General features: G+C 43.2%; 1 protein-coding gene across 7 annotated transcripts in view; it reads right to left on the bottom strand.

The window, feature by feature from the left end:
* Positions 1 to 62: 62 nt before the first annotated feature.
* The window catches only part of LOC104928286 (cyclin-dependent kinase-like 5), a 39,894-nt gene continuing 25,919 nt past the window's right edge, over positions 63 to 14,037 (bottom strand). For 4 of the 7 annotated variants that reach the window (XM_027290360.1, XM_010742542.3, XM_019252960.2 and 1 more), the window contains 12 exons: positions 13,881 to 13,971; positions 13,563 to 13,752; positions 11,830 to 11,910; positions 10,974 to 11,140; positions 8,731 to 9,772; positions 8,268 to 8,369; positions 7,767 to 7,872; positions 6,497 to 6,620; positions 6,168 to 6,273; positions 5,823 to 5,939; positions 2,904 to 3,071; positions 63 to 2,818 (listed from right to left, as the gene is read on the bottom strand). In XM_027290360.1, the coding sequence (XP_027146161.1) occupies positions 2,459 to 2,818; positions 2,904 to 3,071; positions 5,823 to 5,939; positions 6,168 to 6,273; positions 6,497 to 6,620; positions 7,767 to 7,872; positions 8,268 to 8,369; positions 8,731 to 9,772; positions 10,974 to 11,140; positions 11,830 to 11,910; positions 13,563 to 13,752; positions 13,881 to 13,971 (2,654 nt within the window). In that variant the 3' untranslated portion in view covers positions 63 to 2,458. The remainder of the gene's footprint in view (positions 2,819 to 2,903; positions 3,072 to 5,822; positions 5,940 to 6,167; positions 6,274 to 6,496; positions 6,621 to 7,766; positions 7,873 to 8,267; positions 8,370 to 8,730; positions 9,773 to 10,973; positions 11,141 to 11,829; positions 11,911 to 13,562; positions 13,753 to 13,880; positions 13,972 to 14,037) is intronic. The other 3 variants (XM_019252962.2, XM_010742543.3, XM_019252964.2) reach the window with 3 other exon arrangements.

The following is a 14,037-nucleotide window of genomic DNA, read 5'->3' as shown; positions in this document are numbered from 1 at the left end:
ATTCTAAAATCGTTAAGCATTCATTTGTGGGTTTATGTTCTCATGTAAATGCTCTGTTGAAAAAAAAAGCAGATAAACACTGACTATGCTACTAATTTGTGTCTGTAATAAAAGCACAAACGTAATACTTGATTTCATTTAAACAGTTGATAAACATCTTCTGTTATAAATATTACCAAACAAGTAGTCACACATCAGTATTAATATAATACACGGTGTTCCTTCAGCAAAACAATAATCCAAAGAGAGAAATGTATTGTGTCAAATACAGAGTGTGCACAGTCCTTACAGATGCACAATACACAATACGATACAGGTCATGTTTGGGACTCAGTGTGTTAGCGTGGGAGCCTCGGGCCCCGTGGTTCAGTCTTCACACACTGTGCACATGATGAACATGAAGTGAGGAAGAATTTACAGAGTCGGAGCAATATTGCTGAACAACACAGTCTCTTCAAAGTGCAACATTAAAAAGCTTAGGATTTATTTCTGCCAAGCTACTTTCATGGCACTTTATCCAGGACAGAAAACAATGTTACAGTGCAGAGCTTCTGCCGCCTCTGTGGTTTCCACATTAGGGTTTCTCAAAAACTCGTCCCAAGCGGCTCCGTATTTTAAAATCAGTTAAAGAAAAACACTAGTACAGTGATTCCCAACCAGGGGTGCATGCAGCACAGAGGGTGTTTCTGCAGCTGAAAGGGGTTACGTGGTTACGTTTAATTTTTAAATTCAATTAATCAACAGTTGAAACAGTTAGCTAAAAGTAATGAATAAAATAATAAATGGTTTAAATATGACAGCTGACAGTAATGGACTAAAATAAATGGATAAACATTTGTTACAATAATGGCCTAATGGTTAGATAACCAACAACAACAACATTTGAAAAAGTTACGCATAAAAGAAAGAGCTAAAAATAATAAAGAAACAGTCGAATGGTTAAATGTAGTTAATGGATAAACAGTTAGTCAGCTACAATATCTAACTAAAAGTACTGAATATACGGCTGAAACATGAAGCGGGGTGGGTAAACTTGTCCAAACCACAAGAACGATAGTCTTAAATAGCATCCAGTTTATGATGAATTGAAATGAACCCAGGCCTGTGAGGGAGCATCAGACGTTAAATGTTGGGAATCACTGCACTCGTACACCCAGAATGGCTTTTGTGTTCCTAACTGCTGTAAAAATTACTTAAGTTTTAAAAACGATTAAAGAAAAAAGAAAATCCAATTTCTACAGCAGTTAAACTTTGTATAATATTTTGAATGTACATGTCTTTAACTGATTAAATCGCCGGAACCACTCGGACGTTTGTTCGTGTGAAAATCTAAGAAATGAGCAACAAACACAGACTTCATTGAATCCTGGTCATGAGGGAAGTTATCAGAGATCCTTCAGTGTCGACTTCATACTTTTTTTTCCATTAACTGGATCCTCGAAGTTTCAAAGTATCAAAGGTTTTTATTACTGTTTAATTTATCCGTCATAACACTTTTACATAAATAAACATTTCAGTAAATAATTTTAGTTTACATTACTACCAAAAGGATCGTCGGTATAGTGAGGAGCAGTTAGTATGTGTGTTCTCTTTGAGATGATAGAGGTTTAACCATAGTTTTAACATTTGTTAATAATATATATGAAAGTTTACTGTGCATGAAAAGTCAGTGCCTAAATGTTAGTTAGTTAGTTTAGTTAGTTTAGTTAGTTAGTTAGTGCATGGTGATCTCAGTCAGAAAACAGTAGATGCAGTGCTCTGTCAGCTCCTACAGAGGGCGATGTAGGTTAGGATTTCTGTCCCTTTTTTGGCACCTTGTGTCTAAAATGGCTGCATTACAAAAAGACATAAAATATCCTAAAAAAGAACAAATCGATTGAAGCTTTTTTTTTCTTTTTTTACTAGATTGTCAGTGCCAACTCAGAAAAATTGCACTACAGCGATATTTTTCAAGAACAACACTGCTTTGAGTTGCAGTTGCATGTTTGAGCGTCTGTAACCGGTATGGCTGAGCACATCCGGAGGTCGAGACGGCTCGGATGAAGAGTTACAATCCTGGGTGGGATGAACACAATGCAAAGTTACTAACATTACCAACCTCTATTGTAACAACTGATAAATCTGTTTGCCTTAGATAGTCTTAAGGAAATACTACGCAGTAAAATGTACTATATTTCTATGTTGAATAGAAACAAAAATACTTACACTTAAAATCTACACTTTATCTATCCATTTATATATATTTAATTTGTAATATATTTACTTTATAATACAAATTATAATCAGAATTACAGAAGTAATAATATAAAGTCTATCAAACATGGAAGCTTTAAAAAAATGAAGACATAAAAAGGCTTTTGGCCCGTTTGCAAGCAAGTGTTTAAAACTGAAGGTTTGGTATCTGTGATTTTTATATACGTGTGGTCAGCAGGTGTTACGTCTGAATGGTGATGGGAGATCACAGAGCCGTCTCTTTCAGGTCGTTAAGGTTTGGCATACGAGACCTGGAGGGGCGTCCGAAGCCGTGCCCGTTCTGGCCGCCCTTGATGCTCATTTGCTCCGGGTAAGGGTTGCCCTCGGGGCGCCCCAGGGCGGACGGGTGCCAGCCAGACTCCAACTGTCCAGGCAGTGGATAGGCTGCCTGTCGGCTCTTCAGCTGGGGCGTGCTGACCCCTGAGTGACCCCGGCTTTCTGTGAAACCACCTTGAGCGGAGGCTGGATTAGGCAGCGGCTGGTAGCGCATGTCAGACGGTGCCGTCTGGTTGGAGGACGAGGACGAAAGGTGCAGGAGTTTGCGCAGAGACTTCAGTGGCTGACTCTGACGGGACAGATTTACAGATGATATTGTAATCAAACCTTTTTATGCATCGAGTAAATACTTTTATTATTTCTTTGAGACTTACTGGAGAGTGCGAATCGGACAGTTTCTCAGGAGGCCAGTCCTTGTCCCTGTCTCGGTCTCGCTCTTGGTCCCGGTCTCTGCTCTTGTCACGGGTCCTGTGGCGGCTGCTCTGGTGACTGGAGGACCTGGAGGACTTCTGGATGACTGTTTCCACCCCTTCATTAGGAACCTTTCACACATTGGGTGTACATATCACTTAACATGTCCCAACTAACAATTTCAAACTTCATGACTTGCATTTCTTCAAGAAGGGTTAAATCTGGGGCAACTGGACTTGGTCGTAGATCCTTGGAGATGATTCACCTCTCATCCTGGAGGCTTCTTAAGTCCTGACTGACTGGTGGGGAGATCCAAGTATTTAGCCTAGTCGGGATCATAGACCCAGAAATGCCTTGACGAGTGCACAGACCTACACATCGGTGAAACCAAACAGTCACTCAACAAAGGACGGGCAACTCATCATGCAGTTTCCCTACAACTAGAGAAGACAGGTGGTTTTGTAAAAGGAGTGAAGCAGGCTGTGTGAAAGTAGAGAAACCATCCTTCACTTATCCCGACCTACAATGCTGACCATTCATCTCTTCCCAGGAGACTGAAGAATTCACACCAGACATCAGGTGACCTGAACGACCGTCGTTCGCACCGGACTCAGGTGACCTTAGCGACCCTAACTAACAAACCAAGTGGAAACTATGGACGGGTCAATGATCATGGATAAGCTCGGAAATCCTCGGATCTTCCCACCAGTCAGTCAGAACTGAAGACGCCTCTTTGGATGAGAGGTGAAACATCTTCACAGATCTATTACAAGTCCAGTTGCCCCAGATTGAACTCTTCTTGAAGAAAGATGACCCGGATGACTGAGAACCTTCACAGACTTTATGGTCCACACAATGTAAAGGAAAACAAGAAACTAGCAACAAAATGTCTTCCAGTCCTGTTAAAATCAGTTCCATATTATCCTTTACATGTGTTCATTGGTCTAAAGCCTGAAGTCGTTGTGCAGTTAAAGTCATAGAAATTATAAAAACATGCATCTGGTGCCAGAAACCCTGAGCATTCACTGACCTGAGGAAGACGAGACCACTGCTCTTGTTCACGATTTGCTACAAAATTTGACTGATATCGCTTTAGTATTTTTTCCTCTTTATGCAGAAAACGCTGTTTTCCGCCAACTCGCAGTCTCTCAGCCTGATTTCTCTGAGCCAGATTGCGTTTATTTGTGTTCTGTCATCAGCTGTAACCCCCTCTCAGCGTCCGAACAGACTGTCACATATAAATAGAAATGTGAGGGGAAGAAAGAGTCTCAAACACCTGTGTCATGCTGAACCAGTGCTGCCACTGAAATAGCAGTCAGTTTAACATGTCAGAACGTGGTTTGCTTTTATATTTAGCAACTCTTTCGTTCCCTCCTTCTTTCTGATCCGTGCTCTATAATCAAGTCACGGGTGTGGATGCACTTCGAGGGGGCAGAGACGCTGATCAAATGGTTCGGTACAGCTTTGTGTGAGTTTAACCAGGCACACACACAGAGACTCTGAGGGGCTCTCGTTCATCCTCAGCTCATAAACCAGAGACATGCTGTTAGGGCTGTGGCTCAAATCAAGTGTCGACTGAATCAGGGTCAAATGGACCGAACGACCAGCCAGATCCATTCTTACAACTGGACGAGGACTTCTGAACAGCCACGTGTTTCATTGAATACAACATTTCCAATCAATGTAATGGTAAAATATAAAGTAACTGTTGAAAGTTCAATGTTTTTTTCGTTATTTTTATTATTTTCTACACTGTACATCAACACTGAAGACATGAAAACTATGAAAGAGCACATCGAATTATGTGGTAAACCAAAAAATTTAATACTTTTTTTGTTTTCATTCTCATTCATTCTCTCGAGCAGTTTCATGAGGTCGTCACCTGGAAAGCTTTTCTTGAAAGAGTTTCTATATACGCTGAACACTTGTTGGCTGCTTGTCCTTCACTCTGCAGTCCAACTTATCCCAAAACATCTCAACTGGATTTAGGTTGGGTAATGGATTATGGTCCCCATGTTGATTAAGTGTGCTTTGAATTTTGAATAAATCTCGAACAGTGTCACCAGTAAAGCACCTCCTCACCATCACAACTCCTCCTCCAGGCTTCACGGTGGGAACCACACATGTAGAAACTATCCGTTCACCTTCCACAACCAAAAATCTCAGAGTTGACTCATCAGACTAAAGTACAGATTTCCACTGGTTTAATGGCCATTCATTGTGTGTCTTGGTCCACGCAGTCCTTCTTCTTGTCGGTCTTCAGTCGTAGTTTCTTTACAGCAAATCGACCGTCGATTCTCTTTACTTGTTACTATTACTACTACATAGCAAGGCAAGAACTTCTAGTTGTGTAGTTCTTGCCATACTATGAATTACTACAGTTGTTAAATACAGCTGTTTATTATATGCCAACACTAATTATTCCACTGATTAAGTTTCGCAAAGGCACGTCTGTTGATTGAAAATCTCTCCAGGTGACGACCTTGCGAAGCTGATTGAGAGAATGGAGACTGTGCAAAGATGTCATCAAAGAAAAGGTGGGTACCTTGAAGAATCTAAAATCTAAAACATATTCTGTTTTTTTTAACACATACTTCAATATGTTCTTTCGTAGTTTTTATGTCTTCAGTGTAGAAAATAATAAAAAATAACTAAAAACCATTGAACGAGAAGGCGTGTCCAAACTTTTGACTGGTACTGTTGATGGATCTGACTGGTTTACGTTGACGCCTCATTGTTACGTGAATGAACTTCGCCTAGTGATCAAAGAAAAACAAGCTTTAAGAAGAATGGATGGGTTAGTCGTGATTGTTGCTGTTAGTGCATGCAATGTCAGATGGGTGGCGTGGAGTTTGAGTAGGATAGTGTAAAACAACATATACCATGGAGGAGGACACTACAGGGAGGACTCTCACACTATGCTTTATGTTATTCTTTGGGCTAAACAGAGGGAAAAGACATTTCTTGATGACAGGAGGCCTTCCTTCGGGGACTTGCATCTGTAATATAGAGGCACATGACTGGTGGCACAGGGAAACATGATGCACATGACAACAAGAAGAAATGATTTTACATCTCTGTAAAGGTGCTAATAAGGCCAAAAGCATTAAACATTTGAGAAGTAGAGGAGGAGATATAGTATGCAGACAGACATCAAAGGACATATGCATGAAACAGTGCATCCAGATGTTGCGTACGTCCACAGAAATTCTCAGCATGCGGCTTACCATTTGAGATTTCTTCTTCTTCTTCTTTATTGCTCTGAAGAAACCCTGCTTCTCCTTCTCTTTGGATGGCTCAGAGGGGTTCAACACTACAGTATCTGGGCCAGTCCTGAAAATAAAACAAAAGGCTACTGAGCACGATGTCCCAACTAAGAATGTACAATATTTTTAAACTCCCAATGCGACCTGACAGCTTCTGTTACAGCCATCACATTGCGTGATTTAATCTGCCAGAAAACTGTTTCACAGAGTGCTGTGAACAAATTTGTGTTGTTGTCAAGGTAACCTAAGGTAGAGAGAGAGAGAGTTGGGGGGATATAAGAGATATTTACCAGGGGTCGAATGCCGGCTGACGTTTGGAGTGGTTCGTTAAACCCGTGCCGTCCCCGGACAGGCCAGAGCTCCGGCTCTGACCCCTGCTATCATGGAAGGAGTTGTCTGGCCGGGGAGAAGGGACTGTTCAACAAACACAACAAATACGTTCACTCACCTAATGATGCACAGAGGAAAATAAAAAATCTGTCTTTCAGCGCTGATACGTGTCAAAAAAGACAGCAAATAGAGGTTCACAGGACTGTGGTGGTTTTTACAGCTTAGAGCTCAAATCATAGTTCATGTACTTCCTGTTCATTAGCGTAACTATGGCATCCCTTTGTGATGGTCTCCAAAAAGTGTGGCAGACAGCCCGGTGGATCTTGGACACTGGCATGAATGGACTGAAAGTAACCGACTGTCATCAGAATACTTAAAAAAAACAGCTTGGATATATTAGTCGACACATATTGGCCAACAAGAAACAAAAAAAATCCAGATAGAAGATTTGGTTTACATAATTTACATAATGTACAGTAGTTAGTCCACCATCTGTGTCTTAATTCTTTGATGGCCACATCTGACAAATGTTTGTTTATGTTTTGTGTTTAAATTTCTTAAAAAACAAATTTCAATTTTAGCCATACATGGTTCTATGAATGGCATGTTGATCGGTCCACGATAAGTATAGAATTATTTTATGTTTACGTTTATGTTTGTGTTCACCTGTCGAGTTCATTGTCTTCTAACTGTATGTACTCTATACCTGTATGTACAACTGAGAGCAAAATGAGCTGATATGCTATGAATCTGAATAATTCTGTTGATCCTTTAACTTTCCATCTTGTGCCATCATCAGGTCAAAAATATAAACCAAAACTATAAACTGAAATGCTAAACATCAGCAGTATTTGAAACCATGAGTTTAACAGGGCCTGATTAATGGACAAACAGCGACAAAGTGTCCGATGTTCAAAGGTCCAGTGAGTGCGATTTAGCGGCATCTAGCTGTGTAGTTGCATATTGCAACCCCTCGCCTCACGCGAGCCAGTGTTTGGTTTGGTGGTTCAACATGGCAGGCAACGTGTTTGTTGATATAAAAGTCTCATTCTACGCTAACAAGACATGGCGATTCTCATTTCCAGGTGATTGTGCACTAATGAAAACAACATTTACAAATATTTTGTAAATAGAGCACCCTACATGTTAAAATTGAACTGACATGTTGATTTTACAGTGCGGTGAAAGAAAGAAACACACGGCTGGAGATATCAGTGTGACTAAACCAACCTCTGTAGAAGCTGCCCACCCTCCGAGGCATGGATTCACTGTAGATGTTGCGGTTCTCTTTGGAAGAGCCCCCGTCTTCTGTTTGCTGGTCATGATACAAGCCAACCTGAGTCACAACAGAAGACCTAGTCACATCTAAACTAAAGGCCAACAGCTGCTTTGCATGCCTCGCTATCTGAGTATTTTTTTATTTAATCTGAAGGAACGGGATTGAATTATGAGCGGTCATTACAATAAAACAAACATCTGGAGAGGCTATAAATGTTTTCTAGAATCAAACTGTGTTAAATGTGCTCCGTTGACAGGCTTGACTATTAGTCACATTAAAGGGAAGCAAAGCACACAGAGAAAATGAAGAGGCATCTGATGCACAGAGAAAGAGAGAGAGAGAGAGAGAGAGAGAGAGAGAGAGCAGTTCATGACAGCAGTATCCACCCACATCCAGTCTACTGAGAGTGCGGATGTGGGTGGGGAATGGTGGGTGCAGGCAGAATGTCGGACCTCGCTTTTTTGCCGCTGTGTGTGAAAAGATGCGGTGTTGTCCCTTGTGGAGTCCCTTATTGGGGGTCTGCTGTGGGTGACCTCAGTGGGTGCCTGTTCGCTCTGTTAATGGAGACATGATGAAGCATGAAGTGAGCTCAGCATAGCAGCGCGCACACACATACAAATACACACAGGCACGCTCTATATATACTATATGTGTGGATACAGTATATATAAATATACAGGTAACATCATTTACTGTATATCCTAACAAGGAAAGGACTCTTAACACTTGCAGTGTTCATAGGATGAAGCTGCAGTTATCTTAACAAACCTGAAACTGACCTAATCACAGATCATGACGCCATATTGTTGTACAAACTGAGATTATCCAACACAACCTGGTGTGGGCATTTGATATGATTAGATCATGTAGGCTTTCCTTGAGGTTGGAGTGCTTTGATGTGGGCTGATGACTGACCCTGCTCATGTCTTCCTCTCTTGACGAGCCCCCAGAGTGGCGAGGCAGCGTGCGGTGCTGCAGCTGTGGCGAAAGGAGCTGGAGGCTGCTGGCTCTGGTGGGCACGCCCTGCCCCACCGCCAGCCCCTCGTCCGCCGCGTGTGTCCTCTGGTGGTCCCTCCGTACGTACATGGAGTGGCGGTGCGGCCGCTGCTGGGAGGAGAAGGGGCTGGTGTATCCCTGACCGTAAGCGATAGGGTCGTGTGGGGCGGATAGAGAGTGAGCATGGCTCCTTTCGACGGCACTCTCCCCGGGGTCCAGGGCATCTGGCGACTTGGACTCCTCTGAGGCCTTGTGGCGGGTGGAGGAGCGCCTGTAGGACGAGTCCAGGGTGTTGCTCTCCCTATCGGAGCGCATGCTTCCTCTGCCAGCTGCGCCGGGTCCCAGTCTGTCCACCCGGCGAGCTGCTGGGCTGCTCGGGGCCGTGAGGTCCAGGCAGCTTGAGGGAAAATAGCGAGATGTAGGCTCATCAGCGTAAAGATGCACATCATTTAAGTTCCCCACGGACTTGGCGTCGCTAAGCGTGCCGTAGCTCTTGGACAAGTTCAGGTAGGCGAACTTGGAGGAGGAGGGCGTGGAACTGTGGGACTCCATGTAGCTGTGTCGACTGTGTTTGTCCCCTGACTGAAGCGTGTTGGTCTTCCCCTCGACAAAAGAATGGCGGTTCTGCTGCGAGCGGAAGTTGGATTTGAGGTACTTGGCTCCAGGGCCGTCGGACACCTTGGACCCCAGGTTCATCTCGAAGTCGCCCTTGCTTTTGGCTTCTCCAGGGCTGAGCAGATGAGGCAGGTTGCTGCTGGCCAGGTCCATGTTGCACGAGGTGGAGTGGTTGTAGATCTGCGGCTGGTAGTTCTTGGGATGCAGAGTGGGACTGAGGTTGATTGCTGCGGGCATGTTGCCGTTGAGAAAGCCATCGTTGCTGGGGTGGTCTTCATGCCGAGGCAAGCTGGAGCACTCTCTGCTGCTGGAGCGGTGGCTTCCTGAGCTCTTTCCCCCATGGCTCCTGAGCAAGAGCAGAGAGAAAGGACATCAACATATTGTACATGTAAGTAAACTCGAGGCTATTGGTTGTAATAATCAATTAGTGTAGAGCCGTCACATGTGGTGTACCACAGGGATCAACCTTAGGACCTTTACTCTTCATTTCCAATATACGTCAATGACACATGCAGTTGATTAGGAGCTCTTTCTGTACACTGATGTTTCAGCTTAGTTGGTTCAAAATGTGACTTTGATAATAAATCACATGGCTAGTGGACACTCTGTACATTTCGTGCTACAAATAGTGCACTTGTTCAAGTCACGTTTCTTAAGATAGGTCATACCTCAGCAACCTACATAGGATGTTTAGTCTAATGCTATTTTTTATATGGAAAATATGTTTCTTTCTGAATATTTGATCATGACATAATCCAGAACTGCCTATACGTATAATTTATATTACCATGGCAGATAATCCAGAATACGACGGTGCACCTGGTCTTCAATCAACCCAAAAGGCTACCTGCAGTATCTATAGACAACCAGAACCAGGCTATTTACAGGATTTGGGCATACTAGAAATGAGCATAGGTGTAATCCTTGGCATCGCCAATTATTCAACCAAAATTAGATCAAACTATTTTAGATCTAGATTGTTTCAATGTGTGGGAGCTAAAATTTGGACCGGCTCACCAGGTGACGTCAGATTGTCTGAATCGGTTGCAATTTTTAGAAACAGCAGTTTCTTTTTTGTAAAAATGCAAAGAGTAGAGGTGGGTGGATGTACAACATTTAGTATTTTAGTAAAAATGTACAACTATAATGAGTAATAATGTGTCTACTGTAATAAGCGGTGATGTAGAAGCATTTGTTACAGGGATTTGGAGGTCAGGCCACTATATAAATAAGATATTTAGTTGTTGATATCCTGTGCCATGCCTCTGGTGTTTTTATGCACAACATCTTGTTTGTTTTTGTTTGATTCTGTGTTTCTGCGCGGACATTTTGGTGAAAAGAAAGCGTGTTGTTTCATGACAGAATGAATCCAAACCCACAGAAAATGTCACCACACAGTGACTGCTGCAGATAATGCAGATAATGGTCCTCAGGGGTTCTGCTGACTGAAAACAACCGGCCACATTTGCACAAGAAAACACACGCTGACATCTGAACAACAGGGAGACACCGACGAGCTTAAACTAACTATAGTGCTCGCTGCTGACCTGCTGGGGGTGGTGTTGTCTCCATGGTGAGGTTTTCTCTTGGAGGAGCGTGCAGGTGTAGGTGTGGGTGGGCCGGGACGCTCCACCAGCCGCAGGGTCTGGAAGGCGTGGTGGTTCAAGCTCTGCTCCGTGAGAAAGCGCTCTGTCGGGTTCAGCAGTAGCAGGCTCTGAAGGCACAAACACACAGAGGGAGCCCCCCGAACATCCAAGATGAACTATTATGAGTCATCGCCATTATCATTAAAGTCAGGCTGCAGCTACGTATAATTGTGTCTTGGAGTGGCCAAACAATGATGTGAAATATGATTTGTGACACGCTTTTTGTGTGCTCGCTTAATTAAAATAATACATAACGTCCATAGCCTGAAAAAAACAAAAACAAATCTCAGGGCCACATTGAAACTAACAAGACAATTACTCTTTGGATGAACATATTTTCTTAAATTAGTTTCTAAACTCAACTCAAGAAAGCCTGATTATTAATGAAAGAGATGCCTGTCCTTACTTAAGTCCCTGAGATGACATTATGTTAGCAGTGAGTCATTATCTGCTGGGAAAAGCGCAAGTGCACAAGCACAGCCCACATTCTTGACATGGAGCTCCTGTTTACAGTGCAGACGCAGCAATAACAGCAGAGCTAGAACCAGGATATGAGCCGAGAGATGCTGAAGCAGTGAAGAGGCATCATGCAGTCACGACGTAAACAAGATGATAATGATGCAATTATCACATGTCAGGTTTATGAAAGACTTTTTGATGATCGCAGTAGAGTATCTTTTGGTGGGACAAGATGAAAGTTTGGTATAAAAACATTCCTGCAGCTTTGCCAGATCTGCCGGACCTGCGATCCGTTTACCTTTAGCAGGTCCAGCAGGGCTCCGCCGATGATTCCCAGGTACCTTCGCTCCAAGGTTTGGGGGTGGCTCACAGCGGGGAACTAAAACAAGAAAACAGTGCATAGTAATGCAGCCAAAAAAGGTCCAAGTGATAAATGATCACAGATAATCAGTACTTTGTAGAAAGACCAGCATTGATAGCCATCTGTTTGTGTGTGGAGCAGAAGAGTGTGTGTAAGTGATGCTAACTAACTGAACTTTCAATATTAATAAGACAAAGAGGCAAGCCAGTGACCTTTAAAGGGGACGGAAAGAGGGAGCATCGCCGTTTCTCATCAAAAGTCCTTCAGTGGGAAGATTCATGATGTTTTATTTAAAAGGTTAACTTCTGGCACTTTATTTGGATCCCTGTGAGCTTCCATAAAGCGTCCACGCTTCTTTTCTATTAGAAAAAAGGTTTTGGAGAGGCGAGTTCAAACCTTACTTTAGTTTGAGGGTCATCTCCTGTCTGGTGTCTAAAAATGGTGTCGAGCGACCAGTCGAGGATGCTAAGATGCTCCAGAGATCCACATGCTGCAGTGACCTGCCCTGTCACCCCTCTGCGAATGAATAAAGTTATCTCCTGGTAGTCTAATCTAAGCGTGAAATATCACCTGAATATGACGACGCTCTCGTAAAATACCCAAATATCGTGTCAAAATCACACTCTTAAATTTTACTTTCTTGCTCTGCGACCTCGCTGACCGCCTTCCACGTTCAATGTCCTCGTGTCAACTTTTCAATTTGACATTTCATCCGACTATTGTGAATCTGCCGTTCTTTTTCGCATCACACATTTGGCGAGTGTTGCAGGAGGTAGGTGGCCGACGTGATAAAACAACTATCAGACATCCTGTGTTCACTCACACTCAAGTGATGTGATGTTTTCTTGCCGCTCTGATGCATTCGTATTATAATAAAAAACTGTTTGTGTTCTCGTGGTCTTATTATTAAGAGAACCTGACTGTGACAGAGGGGCTTAAATGTGAACGTCCGTCTCATTTTGTCTCATGTAACTGAGGACAGGCATCGAAACGTTGCGGAGAATTTGTTTTTCCTCGAGCGATCACGAACAATAGCAGCTTCTGGATGTTTATTATAAGAAGCATCCCTGTCTGACGTGTGCCTGTCTTTTTGGAGAGCGCGCAGAAGAACAACTTACATGAATTTATGTAATTTAGGCTCCATACTGCCAGATTTTTAAACAGCAGTGCATTTTTTTTTTTTTATAATGCGGCATTATTAAAGCAGGGTCCTTATCAGCGGGTATTCACTGTCAGGTATTCACAGAGGGGCAGTTTGCAAACTAATAATTATATCCTTGAAGCGTGGGCAGGCAGGGGAAGAGAAGGACAACCCGGGTCTGTTGTACCACCAGCCTGCCACAGAAGACTTATCACAGCCTTCCTTCACAGAGCATACAGGATACATGATACACGATGAGTCATTGTGATCCAATCAGTCACGGCACAGCAAACTCAGCCAGGAGAGAGAAGAAAAAAAAAATCCAAACAAAACAAGCAGAGAGCGCAGAGAGAGAGAGAGAGAGAGAGAAAATAAATAAGGGAAGAAGAGGAGGAGGCAGAAAGAGACAGCAAAGGAGAGAGAAGATCAAATCGAAGAAGAAGAAGAGAGAGGGAAGGAGCAGCAATAAGAGCAACATGGAGGGGAGGGGTTAACTGTGAGAAGCCAGGATTGGGGTAAAGCGTGTTACCCGCAGCCCGTGGAAGCGGGGGTTGTTATAGAAGAGCTTCATCTGTTCTGGTGGCAGGGGTCCCAACACTTTCTGGATGGTAAAGAGCTGGTCAATCTCACTCTCTCCCGGGAACAGAGGCTGCCCGTCACTTAGCTCTCCTAAGATGCAGCCCACTGACCACATGTCCACTGCCTTCCCGTATGGAGCCCTGGGACCAGAGATTTAAGGGTTTTTTATTGTGTGTGATTAAAGACAGGCATAAGAATAGCTGCTTTAAAGCATATGTCAGTGTAGTGGATGAGTTCCTGGACTAGGTTAAAAAAACACCGGACGTACCCGAGCAGGAGCTCTGGAGAGCGGTACCATCTAGTGGCGACATACTCGGTGTAATTGGCATCAGTTCCCTCAGAGAGATTACGTGCAAAGCCTGGCAAAAGAACACAGAGGAAGCAATATAGTATAATGAGGAGCTTTTTGAAGCACTCTACGTGCT

This window comes from Larimichthys crocea, chromosome XVII (genome assembly GCF_000972845.2).
Source record: "Larimichthys crocea isolate SSNF chromosome XVII, L_crocea_2.0, whole genome shotgun sequence".
Taxonomy (NCBI): Eukaryota; Metazoa; Chordata; class Actinopteri; family Sciaenidae; genus Larimichthys; species Larimichthys crocea.
This window is presented reverse-complemented; position numbering and strand designations above follow the sequence as displayed.